The sequence below is a fragment of the Aegilops tauschii genome, chromosome 3 (genome assembly GCF_002575655.3).
Source record: "Aegilops tauschii subsp. strangulata cultivar AL8/78 chromosome 3, Aet v6.0, whole genome shotgun sequence".
NCBI lineage: Eukaryota > Viridiplantae > Streptophyta > Magnoliopsida > Poales > Poaceae > Aegilops > Aegilops tauschii.
The window spans coordinates 569,827,781-569,841,934 of record NC_053037.3 but is presented as its reverse complement, the minus strand read 5'-3'; the positions used below and the strand labels follow the sequence as shown (position 1 = coordinate 569,841,934).

Genomic DNA, 14,154 nt, shown 5'->3' with positions numbered 1-14,154 from the left:
CCGTCGCCAGATTCAACCTCGAGCTCAACGCGTCTTCCTTGCAAAATTGACTTACACCCTAAAAAAATTCAGTTGACATACATAGAGCCCACGTGTCAAACTATGCAGTATTGGCCACTTATCACAATGAGTGTTGAATGCATGCGGATTTTGAGCATCTCCTCACTATCACCATGCCCTTCCTCCTTCCACCATTTTCCAACTATCATCAACTTCATCTCTGCCCCGATTGATTGCGCTGGGCGTGACGGAGCGGTGGATGTCGGGGCGGCGGCCCCGAGAGAATCACTGTGGCGACCAGACTTCTATGGCAACGATGATGGTGGGAGCGATGTCGGCGATGCGGCAATGGTTGCGGTAGTCGGCTCTTCTCCGGCGTGTCCACGGTTTTCGCCTCGGTTTGCTTGTTGTTACGGAGTCGAAGCTGCGGCGGCGGGGGCCTGTGGTGTACGATGACTGGCTGCAGGTGGCCCGTTTGGCGATCTTCCGTGGCGCCAGCCATGCCCGGTTTTGTTTCTTCTGAGTTCTCCGTCAGAGTCGGAGCTGCGTTGTCTGGCCGCATGTCGAGTTGTCGTCGATAAGGGTGGGCTTTGCTCTGTGTGTTTCAATCTATGGGAGTGGGCTTGGCCCTTATTGTTTCGGTTTTTGCCCGGTTTTTCGTAATTAACTGGGCAATTCTCTTCTGCTTAATTAATAGATGAGGCAATCTTTGCCTCCGTTTTGAAAAAAAAAACTTCATCTCTGCCCATCTGGGCTCTCCAACGCCTCTTTTTTCACCCCGAGTCTATGTTGCATATATCTTAGAAAAATAAATATCAAATAAAATTGAAACAATGTAACTTTTCATGTGTTGAGGATAAGGATGCAATGATTAACACATAGAAGGCATAGCTTGTCCGAAGAATTACCCTCTAATAAAGTGACTATGTGACCTTCATATCGTTGCTACCAGGTTATGTCCAGGTTCAGAACTTCAAGCAAGTACCACTAAGTGATGGTGTTCAATCTTCATGGTAAAATATACTCCCACCGTCTCAAAATGTAAGACATTTTTGGATACTGTCATAGTGTCAAAAAACATCTTGCATTTTAAGACAGAGGGAGTACCAAACAATGCAGCTGCTCTCATCTATTTTCAATCTATTGCCATTTGCTTAGACTCATCTTGGAGCCATGAATGGCAAGAAAAGTAGTTTCCCAACTCCCAAATAACAACTGATGTATGCCTTTTCCAAGAAAAAAAATTAATCATCATGCATGCTTTCCTTCCAAACTCCGCGTCATCAAGTAGCTTCTTGATGCCACTAGGCTTCTTGCGCTTCGTCGCAGAGTAGTGGAAAAAGGATCTTGTGCATTTGAAATTCTTTTTTTTTTCTTGGAGAAGATTAAAAATTGGCATGTCGGCGCTGAAACCCAAAAATTTCCTGAATGTTTTCAATGGCGATTTGCAAAGTTAGTACTATGGAGCATTTGAAATCCTTTTTTTTCCTTTGGGAAGATTAAAATTTTCTTTGTTGGGCCGAAGCTGCTTCATGGGCCTGATTCCGACATTTGGCCCAATATCTAGCTAGCTGCATGCCCACCACCACTCAGTCACACTGGCCGCCACCACTCCTCAACTGCTCCCCCTCCCCCCCGAACCGAAACCCTCGCCGTAACAGGAACAATTCTAACCCACCATGGAAAAGGGTGTGGTCACTTCCCTTGCCAAACAAAATCATCCACTTCCTATGGAGGCTAGCTTCAAATAGCCTTCCACTAAGAAGTTAATCCGTCGAGGAGTGCATGTTGAACCCCTCTGCCCTGTATGTCTCCGATTAAATGAGGATGGGGGGGCACTTATTTTTCAGATTTTAAAAGGTTAAAGCTCTATGGAGAGCCCTTCAACTAGAGGAATGGGGATGTAAACTTGCAGGATGCACTGAAGCTGAAGGGGTTATCGAGGAGATTTTGAGAGCAGAGATTGAAAAGAAGCTATGGTGGTCAAACAGAAATAAGTGCAATCAAGGCGAGGCTTCAAGAAGCAGCATTGAAGATCTCCAATTTTCAGTAATGAAGCATGTGGGTGAGTACATGAACCTGTTGAACAAAAGTAAAAGTTTCTGCCAACAACAAGCCCAGGTTTGGGAACCACCTCCTGCAAACTTGTTGAAAATTAATTGTGATGGTGCTTTTCGGGAAGACACAAATTCAGGAGGATGGGGCATTGTCATCAGGAATGAAAATGGACAAGTGTTGGCTGCTGGTGCAGGACATTTACAGAATATGGCCATGGGTGATGCCTTACAAGCTGAAGCACATGCAGCTCTTAATGCAGTTTGGTGTGCATCAGAAATGGGGTGCAGGCGTATAATCTTGGAAACAGATGCTCTAAACCTGAAACAAGCTATCACTAGCAGCGATTTTGACTGGTCGCATCTTGGAACCCTGTTTAGAGAGATTAAATAAATTCCAGCTAGATGTATCCTTTGATAGCTTCTACTCCCTTCGTTTCTAAATATAAGTCTTTCTAGAGATTTCAACAAGTGACTACATACGGAGAAAAATGAATGAATCTATACTCTAAAATATGTCTACGTACATCCGTATGTTGTAGTCCATTTGAAATGTCTAAAAAGACTTATATTTAGGAACGAAGGGAGTATATTTCTATTTGCCCACGGGCATGTAATGTTGTAGCACATAATTTAGCAGCGCGTGGTGCAAGCTCAGGAATTGGCAGTCACCCAAACTCCAAGGGCCCCCGATAGGTATGCTCATGGGCATGGAGGCCCAGGGAGAGGCAGGGTCGCAAGCCACACGGAGAAGAAGGAGCCTGCACCGGACGTTAAAAAATGCAGTAGCCACAGACGCATGTAGCCCATGATGAGTCCATGACATCTGATGGGTAGACGCTAGTTTTCTTCCAATCGTGACGATCCCTATTCTATCCCCCGAGCCCCCGATCGGTAGTTGCCGCCGCTGGACCAACTGCCACAGTAGGCCAACGAAATTCTCTCTTCAATCTCTCTCTGGGTCCTCGCTTCCTCCAATCCTCCTTCTCCTTCTCTATCTGGTCAACACCCCCTAATCCAGTCTTCAAAACCCCTAATCCAAGGCCACGATGGCAGGCTGTAGGTCATCAGCAATTCCTTGTTGACTTCAATGACCATGAAGACATGCGATCTGCCCTGATGCGTTTTAGGCTCCTACCAGTTCGCTGAGATTCTACCTAGGTCGTTCCTCAACGTCCAATCTACCAAGGTGTGTAACTTGTATCCTCTTAAACATCGACTGGATACGTACCACATCTAGCTAGCAAATGTGAGTTAATATTCTAGATCATGCTACATAATTCTACCAATAGCTATATATGACTCGGAGATTTAATGTAGACAGGTCTCTAGCAAAAGTTCACATTTCATTACGCAATTGTTTTTTAAGAGATACAGTATTTCACATGAAATTGATATATGAGATCTATAATGATACCGTTTTGCTAAAACACATCTAGTTCCACCCCGGGCCCCCACACCGGGTAGACAGGTCTTTTTTTTGAGCTATTTTTGAAGATTATACTAAGGCCCCAGATTCTAGTTCCACCCCGGGCCCCCAAAATCTCAGGACCGGCCCTGAATGGAATGCAATGGTGTTCCTTTCAACAACAAAAAAACCCTCGCCGTCGCCTCCCCCACCCGGCGGCGGCGGCCATGGACGACCCGCAAGTGATCCTCGGCGTCTCCAGGAGCCAAGTGTGCGCCAGAATGGAGCACAACGGCATGGATCGCGATATGGTGGAGTACGGCTACAACCTGATGCTCTACTGCGTGTACGCCTACATCCCGGACCCGCCCGTCTCCCCCGCCGCCACCCTCTCGCTATCCGGCGTCCCCGACGGCGTCGACCGCATCAGCCGCCTCCCCGATGCGGTCCTCCGCGACATCGTCTCCCGCCTCCCCGCCAAGGACGCCGCGCGCACCGCCGCCCTCGCCTCGCGCTGGCGCTCCATCTGGCGCTCGGCGCCCCTCTCTCTTGTCGACAGCCATCTGCTCCCGGACGGCGGCGCGTCCGGGCCGTTCATCATCGGCGCTCCCTCTCCCCGCGCCATCACTGCCGCGGTCTCCAGCGCCCTCGCGGCGCACCCGGGGCCTTTCCGCTGCGTCCACCTCACCCGTGGCACCATGGACGAGCACCGAGGCGAGATGGCGCGCTGGATCGACATCCTCGTCGCAAAGGGGGTCCAAGAGCTCGTATTTGTCAACCGCCCTTGGCCGATTGACCTGCGCCTCCCCGCCACTCTTCAGCTGCGCCTCCCTCACCCGCCTCTGTCTTGGCGTCTTTAGGCTCCCGGACACCGCCGCCGTGCCGCGCGGCGCCAGATTCCCCAACCTCCGGGAGCTCATCCTCTGCTTGAATACCATGGAAGAGCGTGATCTCGCCTTCTTGCTTGAGAGAAGCCCCGTCCTGGAGTTCCTCTTCATCATGGGAAACCAGGCCGGCGGAGTGCGCCTCCGCCTTGTCAGCCACAGCCTGCGGTGCGTTCAGCTCGGCTTCTCCTTCTCAGCTTGCAATACTAGTGGGCAGTGGCTATGTTTATGCATGGTCAGAACTCAGAACTGTGAACCAGATCAGTTATAAAACTGCTGTCCTGCTGCTGCATGATAATTGCTTTTTTTAGAATACTGCATGATATATAATTGCTGTCCTCATAGATAAGAAAAAGATACCTCATTTATGTATGTATGCTGATCGATTTCATCTGCAGTCCCGCCGCATATCTGAAGAGTCCACTGGCAAGGTCAATCTCAGGTTCTGGCAGGAAGGCGGTCCCATCAAATGCGTCATGGAGAGCACGAAGAAGGTGTTCTTTTACGAGTTCAGAGGGACGAGAAGCGAGGTTACTTTCCTCAAGTTTGTCGCGGAGAGAGCTCGGGTGCTGGAGCAGATGGTGGTTGTGGTGACCAGGGAATGTTTCTCCTCGGGGGATGATAACGTGAGCGCCAAGCTCAAGCCTCTGACCACTTGCAACTAGAGCTCTTCAACAGCCCGCTCGCTGACGGGGAATCTACAGTTCACAGCCAGAAGCTAGCTTCTGATTTTGAGTTTGCTGACCCTTTTGACCTCAAGTACTACTCAACAGGACAAAGGAGCTATGTGATTTAGGGCAATGTACAATGGTTGATAAGACAGTCTTATCTTAAGTCTTGCATGTAATTCAGAGATGACAAAAAAGAGTGTCTACACTGGGTCATCTCTTAGCCTTATCTTCAATAACTAGCTATTCCTAAAAATGTGGTGATACATATTGTGCTAAGAGATCATCTCTTGTCTTCTCTTAAATAAGAGAAGATAAGCTTTTTTTTATGAGTTATCTCTTCTCCACCTCATCATTTATCCTACGTGGCACTCCTAAGATAGCACCATTGTACATGCCCTTAATGGTAGCGTGGCGCCGCGCCGTGCCACTTGTACTAGAACACTACCGGTACATAACTAGAATTTGTGTTGTGGCAGCAGCTGAAAGACCTACTTCTACAAGGCATGCTTTCTGCAGGTGATATTACATGATGAGGTTGTTTGTGCCAAATAAAGTCTTATGTGGCTGGATGCTGGTGGAAGAAGTAACAGATTGATTTAGATAAAATGTTAGTGGTAACAATTCTGTCCTGTCAGCAGGGCTACTCCAGTGAGTAGGGGTATGGAATTTCTGTTTTGTCCAACTGCTGTTTCATTCATGGAGTGAAGTAGGGGTATGCATTAGGCATTGGGCTCATTCTTAGACCATCACACCTGGCCGTGCGCATCTATGCCCAAGCTCGGCGCGACACGATGCTATAGGAGTGCCCTTGAGGATGTCAAGACTGTTAGCTATGCATACTACATAGTGAAAGATCAGCCAGTTTGTGCTGGCATAGATGAGGCACAAATGTTTCTTTCCAGGTGAAACTGTTGTTGCAAATGGTTTGCGGTAATTGCTTCATGGAAGAATGTAAATGGTTTGGACAAACAGCTCGCGATACAGCTCTCTTGGAGGCTGCCAGCATGCAAGTTGCTCAAATTCTACACCAGGGATCTATACATTGCCCTGGTTGTAACAAGCAACAAGCAGAACACTGTTCAGTTGCAAATGCATCTGAAGTTGATTGAGATTTCATTCTGCTTCGGCGCGATTCCATTCGTGCTTCTCTCAGTAGAATGCTTCTAAATTTCATTATATCCATCTGAATGGATTCCACAAGGAAAAAGGAAAACGATCATTCATAGTCTCTTTCTCTGGAAGCTACACGCAGGCAGCATCTGATACCCTTTGCCCATCCACAGAATTGGCATAATTCTACAAACCAGCATCTGAAGGTTGCTGGCAAACAAAAATCTTCAAGCCGAGATCACGTGCTGGCATCTGAAAAGGTCAGAATGGCCTCACAAGTTGGATTCATGTCGACGTCTGAATACAAACACAGTTTTTGCTTGGTTTAACTAGTACATGGCCCCTGGTTTTCCGACCTTGTTATTACCCAGCCGCTGCTGGCTCAGCAATGTGACGAACACCTAGGCGTCCTCACTTGCGTACGTGGCAAAATGCTTCCGCCACCGTCATACAATTAATCCTAGTTGGACTCAGAATCACCTGCGCCTGTCTTATTGCGACAAACATCCGCAAGTTTCCGCGGCGGACTGACTACCGATAGACCGGTGATACGGCCTTAAGTGCTCAGGTTAGGCTCAGTGCCTGAAGTGGCGGACGCCGGTGAAGAGGAGGGACACGCCGTACTTATTGCAGCAGTCAACGGCATCCTTGTCCCTCATGCTGCCGCCAGGCTGCGCGATCGTGCCGATGCCGTTCTCACACGCTTCCTCCACGGCATCCTTCCAAGCTGCAGTTTCATTTACGCGAGTCAATTTTCCGACCTGTAAGACCTCACTTGGTCAAATCAAATGGGGTTGTTGTTTTGTTCTCACCGAATGGGAAGAAGGCGTCGCTGGCCAGAGCGGCTCCCTTGGCGGCCTCCCCTGCTTTCCTGAAGGCGATCCTCAGGCTGTCCACCCTGTTTGGCTGCCCGCTCCCCATGCCCAGCATGCAATTATCCTGCACTCACAAGAGGATCAGTCAAGAATTCACTCAGCAAAACTACTCACTGAACGAAACTTGGCAGGTCAGTGATTTGTGAGTTTGCACTACCTAATTTGACAACGGTTGAAGAGAAAAAAAGGATCAATGACCAGAGTTTCTTTCTTTGCAAATTATGCCGAGTATATTGACGTTGGGTTGCACTTTGCACTAGTTTTAGACAGGTTCCTCAGCACACGCCACACCAACAGATGGTCCATAGGTGGGCATGGAGATAAAACCAAAGTCGAAAATCGGTGCAAGTTCAGAGTTTCTTTCTTTGCAGATTATGCCAAGTATCTCAGCATTGGGTTGCACTATGCACTAGTTTCAGACAAGTTGCTCCCCCCATCAGACGCCACACCAACAGATGGAGATAAAACCAAAGTTGAAAATTGGTGCAAGTTCAGCGAAAGGTCAAAATACATGATGTTATATGGAATACAAGTACTGAAAACGGCGGGTGTTTTTGCTTGCAATGGATGTGTTGCAAACTGCAATTTACTGTACCTATTTTTATTTGGCACACTGAGAAATGCACTAACCTTGGCAATCACAATGGCGTTGCTCTTGACGTGCTTCACGCAGAGCCAGGCGAACTTGGCATCCGAGAGCTCACTGTCCGTCGGAGCTCTCTCAGAACCCGTCGTGAAGGTGATGTCTTCTGGGGTTAGATCGTCGGACTCTTGAGCTAGCCAACCACCACTGACCTGCCTGAGCGACAGCATGTTTTTCCCACTTCTCTTTGCCTCAAGGATCCTCAACGTCTTGGATTTCCCTTTGAGGACCTCGAGGCCCTTCTCTGTGTATCCTGGTGCCACCACGATCTCATAGAACATCCGAGTCTCGCCATCTGTAGGACTTCTAAACTCGCGAATCTCCTTTGCAAGATCCTACACCAGAGAAATTTTATTATTTGCCCCTCTCAGGCTATCACAATTCACGACTAATTGAGAGTTTGCAAATGAGCATGCAGGAACATGTCATGGACAGTAACACAACTACAAAAACAGTATGAGCTTGTGAAGCATAAGATCAGAGTCTAGTGCATACCTCGTCAACTGTGGTGTTGAATGCAACGATTCCGCCAAATGCACTCACAGGATCTGCCCTTACGGCCAACCTGTATGCCTCAAGAACATCCTGCCGGGATGCAACACCGCACGGATTGGTGTGCTTAACCACAACACAAGTAGGATTCTCAAACTCTGACACACAATTCCATGCAGCATCAGCATCCAAGTAATTGTTATAAGACATTTCCTGCAAAGAGGAAGGAGTTATGAAAACCCCTGAAGAAGCATCGCTGAACTTTTTGACAATATGAGTTCACAAGGAGCATGAATATCCAAAAACAAGGTGTGTGTGTGTGTGTGTACTGAACAAACCAAATATTAAATTTAGAGAAACATGGAGTTCGTGGCAACAACCCAAAAGAGATTGCTCTTTGTATACTCTTGAATAATTAGTGGACCACTGTTGTTGTAACAAGAACTGGAAAATAAATATGTGACGCCCTAACCTTTCCATGGTGCTGAAATGATGTTGCAATACCACCGGCATTGACTAGAGAAAGACTCCTGTCACCGTAAAATGCGGCCTTTTGATGAGGATTTTCACCATAACGAAGTGTAGACTTCATCGAGAGGGGAACAGTAAAGCTTGGGGGAAATATATCTCCTACATACATACAACCAAGACCAATGTGATATCTGGTAAAAATAGCAGACGAACTTTCAGATAAGTATTTGATCATTTACCAAAAGAAGGATCATACCACCGCTCGATTGCTTCCACAACCACTCTGAGACGGCTGAATCATAAGAAGCCACATGCTGGAAAGCTTTCCATGCCAGCATCCGGCGGAACTGTGGGCCCGCTTGCTTTTCTTGTAGATATTTCAATAGAGAAGGGTAATCATGATGATCCACAACAACAAGAACATCCTTATGATTCTGTCAGGTTAACAAAGATATCAGTATTAAGCCGCACATCAGTTGTACAGAACTATTACATCAATCCCATGAGTATAAATGAACATAAAGCACATTTTCAATAAACAGCAAGCAGATATATGTTAACATGAACTCAATGTTATGGTAGATTGCAACAACTGCAACCAGCCGCTAAGTATGTAATTTCAAATGATAAACGCAGTTACCTTCGCTGCAGCCCTGATCAATGTAGGCCCACCAATATCAATATTTTCAATGCCATCCTCAAAAGAAATTGTACCAGAGGTGACCTTATCATAGAATGGATACAAATTCACCACAACCACATCAAATGTTCCTGTGCCCAAAAAAATGTCCTAGTTTAATGAGAATACAAGCCAAGATTATTATGTCATGGCATGATAATTGGAAGAATATTACAACGGTCCACTAACATAAGATGAAAAATATGGACTCTCACCTATGCCATGCTCATTCAATGCTTTAAGATGATGCTCCTGGTCTCTTCGGGCAAGAATACCACCATGTATACTGGGGTGCAATGTTTTTACTCTTCCATCAAGCTGCAATCACCAAAACAGAAATGTAAATGGAGATGAAAAGAAAGATATATACTCAATATCCTCTAAATGACTAGCCAGAGGCAAAGCAGAAGATGCTAAAAAGGGATGACAAGAGAAAATATAGTTTGGTAAATTATCGTATATCAATTATTCAACAACTATTACGAGGATTCAAGAGACATCAAAGAGAAGAGAATTGGAAATAAAGAATGATTGTTATATCAGATCCACATGCACCTTTTACACGAATGGACATCAGACTTGCCAACTATATCAAATATATGTCTATAGCATGGTACAGAAACATTTCACAAAATGAAATTTTAAAACACTTGCACAAATTTGATTCAGGAACTAGTTTATTGGCTATGATAAACAATGCTTGGAATAAACACATATCAAGAAATGCTGCAGTAGCCAAAGAATAAATTAAGCTGTACCATTTCAGGAAAATTTGTAATATGTTCAACTTTTGTAACATTCACTCCAGCTGCCTCCAGGCTTGACGCTGTACCTCCAGTGGAGATGATTGAAAACCTACAAGGCACAAAAATCTTGGTAAGACCCTACATAACTAGCGCTTTGGGAAAGGCGATATATGTGATGAATCAGCACTGCCTGAAGCAGGCATTGATGTACAACATAATTCCCCATGGTGATGCACGAAAGAGTAGAGTTACCCCAAGCTCTCAAGACCGTTTCCAAGATTGGCCAAGTCTGTTTTATCCGACAGTGATATCAGTGCCTGCTTCGCTCCTGTTGACGTGGGAACTTACCATCAGTTCATTGCTTCAATAGAATACACAGCTATCGGGACAAAATTGTTACCTGACTAGTTATTCATACACATGAGCCCTAACAAGACGAATCGACTAGCCCACAAGAACAAATCATTTCTGGATAGAATAGAACCAAACAAGCAATACAAATCTTTATTCATCAAAGTCCAACAGTCAACAGCCTATGTATCTACACTCGTACCACCGGCAGGAATCAGCTACTCCACTTGCTACAAATCTGCTAGTATAACAATAATCACAAAGAGGTTACCTGCTTGCGCGCCGACAGCCCTGGCACTGGCGGGCCGTTGGTGGTGGTCGGGGGCGGGGGCCCCGACGGTGGCGGAGCTGAGCCGCGGCGCGACGTGGCTCATGGCGCGGCTCCAGAGCAGGCCGCGGCTGCGGAGGCCGAGCGCGGGGCGGCGCGGAAGGGAGGTGGCAGGTCCGCCGGCGGCTAGTGAGATGGCGGCGCGAACCATGCGCGCTGGGGCTGGCGGCGGCGCGGGAGGAAGGGGGGGGCAAGGGGACTGGAGAGGCGGGCGCCGACAGGAGGAGAAAGAAAGAAAGCGGCTGCCCTCGGACTTCTACCTTTTAATAATGGGATTTTTTTTCTTTTTTTTAACGCTAACCCCATGTCCACCGAGAAGAGAAGTTGGGTTTGGGCCTGCGGCTTGGAGTGTCGGGGAGCGAGGACCGGCCAGTGAGTGGTACTGGGGCCACTGGGCAGGAACGCAACGCAACGGAACTAGGTTTAGTCGGGAATTCGGGCTGGGCTGTGGCTGGCTTGGGCCTTCGCACGAGTTTTTTTTTTTACTGGGCATGCTATTGTTTACTTCTTTTTTTACACACAGTACAAACGCAAGCGCTCATATACACGCGCATACACTCATCCTATGCCGCATCCCCTACCCCCATGAGCACCTCCGAAACACTGAGTCGGCATATCATCTTGAAATTTTACAATGTCACCGTAGGCACCTCATCGTCAACGGCCTCCACTGAATGCGCATCGCCGGAAATCATAAAATAAATCCAGCAATAAATGCGAGCACCAGGACTTGAACCCTGGTGGACTGGGGATACCACGGTCCCTTTAACCATCCAACCACGGGTTGGTCCGCTGCTATTGTTTAGTTCGTGCTATTCGGGTAATTCAGGTACCGTGGATGTAAGCCCATTTTTTTCGAGTAATTTTTGGGTTTTCCAAACTGCAATCCGGTTTAGTGCTCGGGTTTATGCCCAGCCTGAGGTCATATCAACTTTCTAATTACGACAGAATTGCAAGTTGTTTTCAAGAGATTTGATGTCATTTTTCAGAATTTTGGCATCTTTATTCAAGTTTGTTCATTTTTTTTCTCGGCGGCATTAAAGAAAAATAATTTTTTGTGCGTTACATTTAAAGGAATTTGTTATTAATTATTATGTCGATTTTAAAGTGATACTTTAGTGTTTTAAAATTATTGTACAATGCTTTACAAATATACCCACATATTTCCATTATCCGGACCTATTTCAAGCAATATCAAGAATACTTCACACAAAGTTCGTTTGATTTATTCATAATCTATTTCGATAATATTTCATAAATATACCTTTTGAAATTGAAGCATGACCAAAATAAGGATGTGACTAATTAAATCAATTTAGAAAAGATTTCATAAATATACCCTTTGAAACAATGAGGTGTTTGTTACTAGTTTGGAATGTTTTTTGAATTTGGTTGGACTTGACTGAAATAATTGGATAAACAATGTGAATGGTTTGTAAAATCAATGAAAACATGACCGCAATAAGAATGTGACATTTTTTGGCAAAAGGGAATGTGTCTATTTAAATCATTTTTGAAATATTTCATAAACATACCTTTTCAAACAATGAGATATTTGTTACTAGTTTGGAATTTTATTGGACATGACAGAAATAATTGAAAAATATATGTCAATTGTTTCTAAAGTTAATGATAACATGATAAAAATTGAGGATTTAACTATTTAAATCTAACATCTGTAAACTAATTTTGAAACAGCGAAATGTCCATAAAATATTAAAAACATTTAATTCGAAGCAATGAAAGCTTTTGGTACGTGTTTATGAGGGTGCTCGTTAGAAAGTCCTAATCTTGCACTACCAATCCACCCAAAACCCAAAACCCATTAGGATTCGGAGGCACAAACATACTGCGTACAAAAGGCGCGCGGGCCGTACGTGTTGGTTGGTCCCCCATCGCCTTGGATTGTGCAGGCCGTTGCCATGGCAGCAGGTCGGTCACCGTGGCCGCACGCCGCGGCCGCGACGGAGACCCGCATCAGTGCGTGCGCCCGGACCGACATCAATTGGCATGCCAGGCCGAGCGGCCACCCGTGCTCCGTGCGCCTCCACGGCGACGTGTTCGTGTCCCGCGAGCACTCGCGCACCATCGTACGGGCCAACAGCGTCGACGTGACGGATGATGATTCGCTCGTCGTCCGAGAGCTCGACCACCGGGTCGAGGTCGCCGACCCCGCCGCCGTCTTCCGGAGCCGCGAGGCCTGCCTCGACCTCATCCACGCCGCGCTGGCCGAGGCGCCAGCCACCCGCGAGTACGACCTCGCCGCTGGCAACTGGGAGGCGTTCCTGCCCGACGCGCTGGCCGCGCGCATCGTCGCCGGCGACGTCCATGACACTGCGGGCTTCGTCTTGGACATCAAGCTGGTCCTCTGGATCGAGCTGGTCTACAGCGAGCCCAAGGCGCTGCTCCTCGCCTGCAAAGAGGCCGCCGGAGTTTTGGCGGTCGGCCAGAAGCGCCGCTGTGAGCCGGGCGAGCTGTGCGCCATCTGTCTGTCGGGGCGGGGGACCGAAGACGAGGAGACCGTCAGGCTGCCATGCTCCCACGACTTCCATGGCAGGTGCGTCGAGCGGTGGTTCCATCGGAAGTCCACGTGTCCGAATTGCCGGCGTGATGTTGTGGAGTGCCTCGGATTCGATAGATCGGCGTCGCCCGTGGATCCTGTAGTCGGGGACGAGCAGGGCACGTCATGATGAGTAAATACTCCAAAACACTTTGGTGCTGCTCATCGCCGCTGCTAAAGATCGTCCATCAGGTTATTGCCGACGCCAAGCACTGGGCGGGCACGAGTATGGGTAGTCTTGTTCTACACTATCTGCTGCTTGTTAGTATTTTTTTTAGGCTGTTTGTTGTAGACCTTGTTTTTATGTTTATCGGCACGGGTTCATGAAAAAAACTTCCCGTGAAACCACTTTTATAGGGTGTCCCTAAAATTTAGGGCAAGTTGACATGTGAGGTCTTTTTTTCTGTTGAGAACACCTCTCCATATATTAATTAATTAAGACGTCATTACAATCGTTTATAACAGCATATGCCACGCAGGGCAGGGCGGAAAATTATTAAAAAAACCATCACATCTATTATTAAAACTAAATTTAGCAATCTCATGCACTACTTAATTGGCCCTTCTTTTTATTTTTGAGAACTTGAAGTTTCCCAGAAGTCTGATGATGCCGAGCGCTCCCTTCTTGAGGTCAACGAGCGGGGATCTGTCACAATTTTCATTTGCAAGGACAGAATCCACGAACTCGCAATCAGTTTCCAAAATAATAGGCATGTTAAGAAAAATACCAATATAAAAAACCCAGCAAGGCATGCTCGAAGCTTCGCTTCATCCACACCAGAGCATAATCCAATGAAGTCCTAAGATGAGACAATGATATCACCCGTACAACTCCTGGCCTCCACCCCAACGCTCGCGGCACTTAAACTCTCCACAAAACTT

General features: G+C 46.8%; 1 protein-coding gene across 1 annotated transcript; it reads right to left on the bottom strand.

Moving 5' to 3' along the window:
• Nucleotides 1–6,353: 6,353 nt before the first annotated feature.
• LOC109776858 (uncharacterized) lies at nt 6,354–10,983 on the bottom strand. Its single transcript, XM_020335522.4, has 11 exons — nt 10,656–10,983; nt 10,286–10,361; nt 10,046–10,142; nt 9,503–9,605; nt 9,249–9,379; nt 8,865–9,042; nt 8,610–8,767; nt 8,141–8,350; nt 7,633–7,980; nt 6,940–7,066; nt 6,354–6,854 (listed from the first exon to the last, which is right to left on the bottom strand). Exons 1-11 carry the CDS (start codon nt 10,861–10,863, stop codon nt 6,703–6,705), a joined length of 1,788 nt encoding a protein of 595 aa, XP_020191111.1. The 5' UTR covers nt 10,864–10,983; the 3' UTR covers nt 6,354–6,702.
• Nucleotides 10,984–14,154: the final 3,171 nt, after the last annotated feature.

What these genes read in the sequence shown, in the direction of transcription:
- LOC109776858 (XM_020335522.4), bottom strand. Translation starts at nt 10,863, where the DNA reads ATGGTTCGCGCCGCCATCTCACTAGCCGCCGGCGGACCTGCCACCTCC. An exon ending in ATTGAATGAGCATGGCATAG is followed by an intron (nt 9,380 to 9,502) that starts GTGAGAGTCCAT and finishes TTTTGGGCACAG; the next exon opens with GAACATTTGATGTGGTTGTG. An exon ending in ACGCCATTGTGATTGCCAAG is followed by an intron (nt 7,067 to 7,632) that starts GTTAGTGCATTT and finishes TTGTGAGTGCAG; the next exon opens with GATAATTGCATGCTGGGCAT.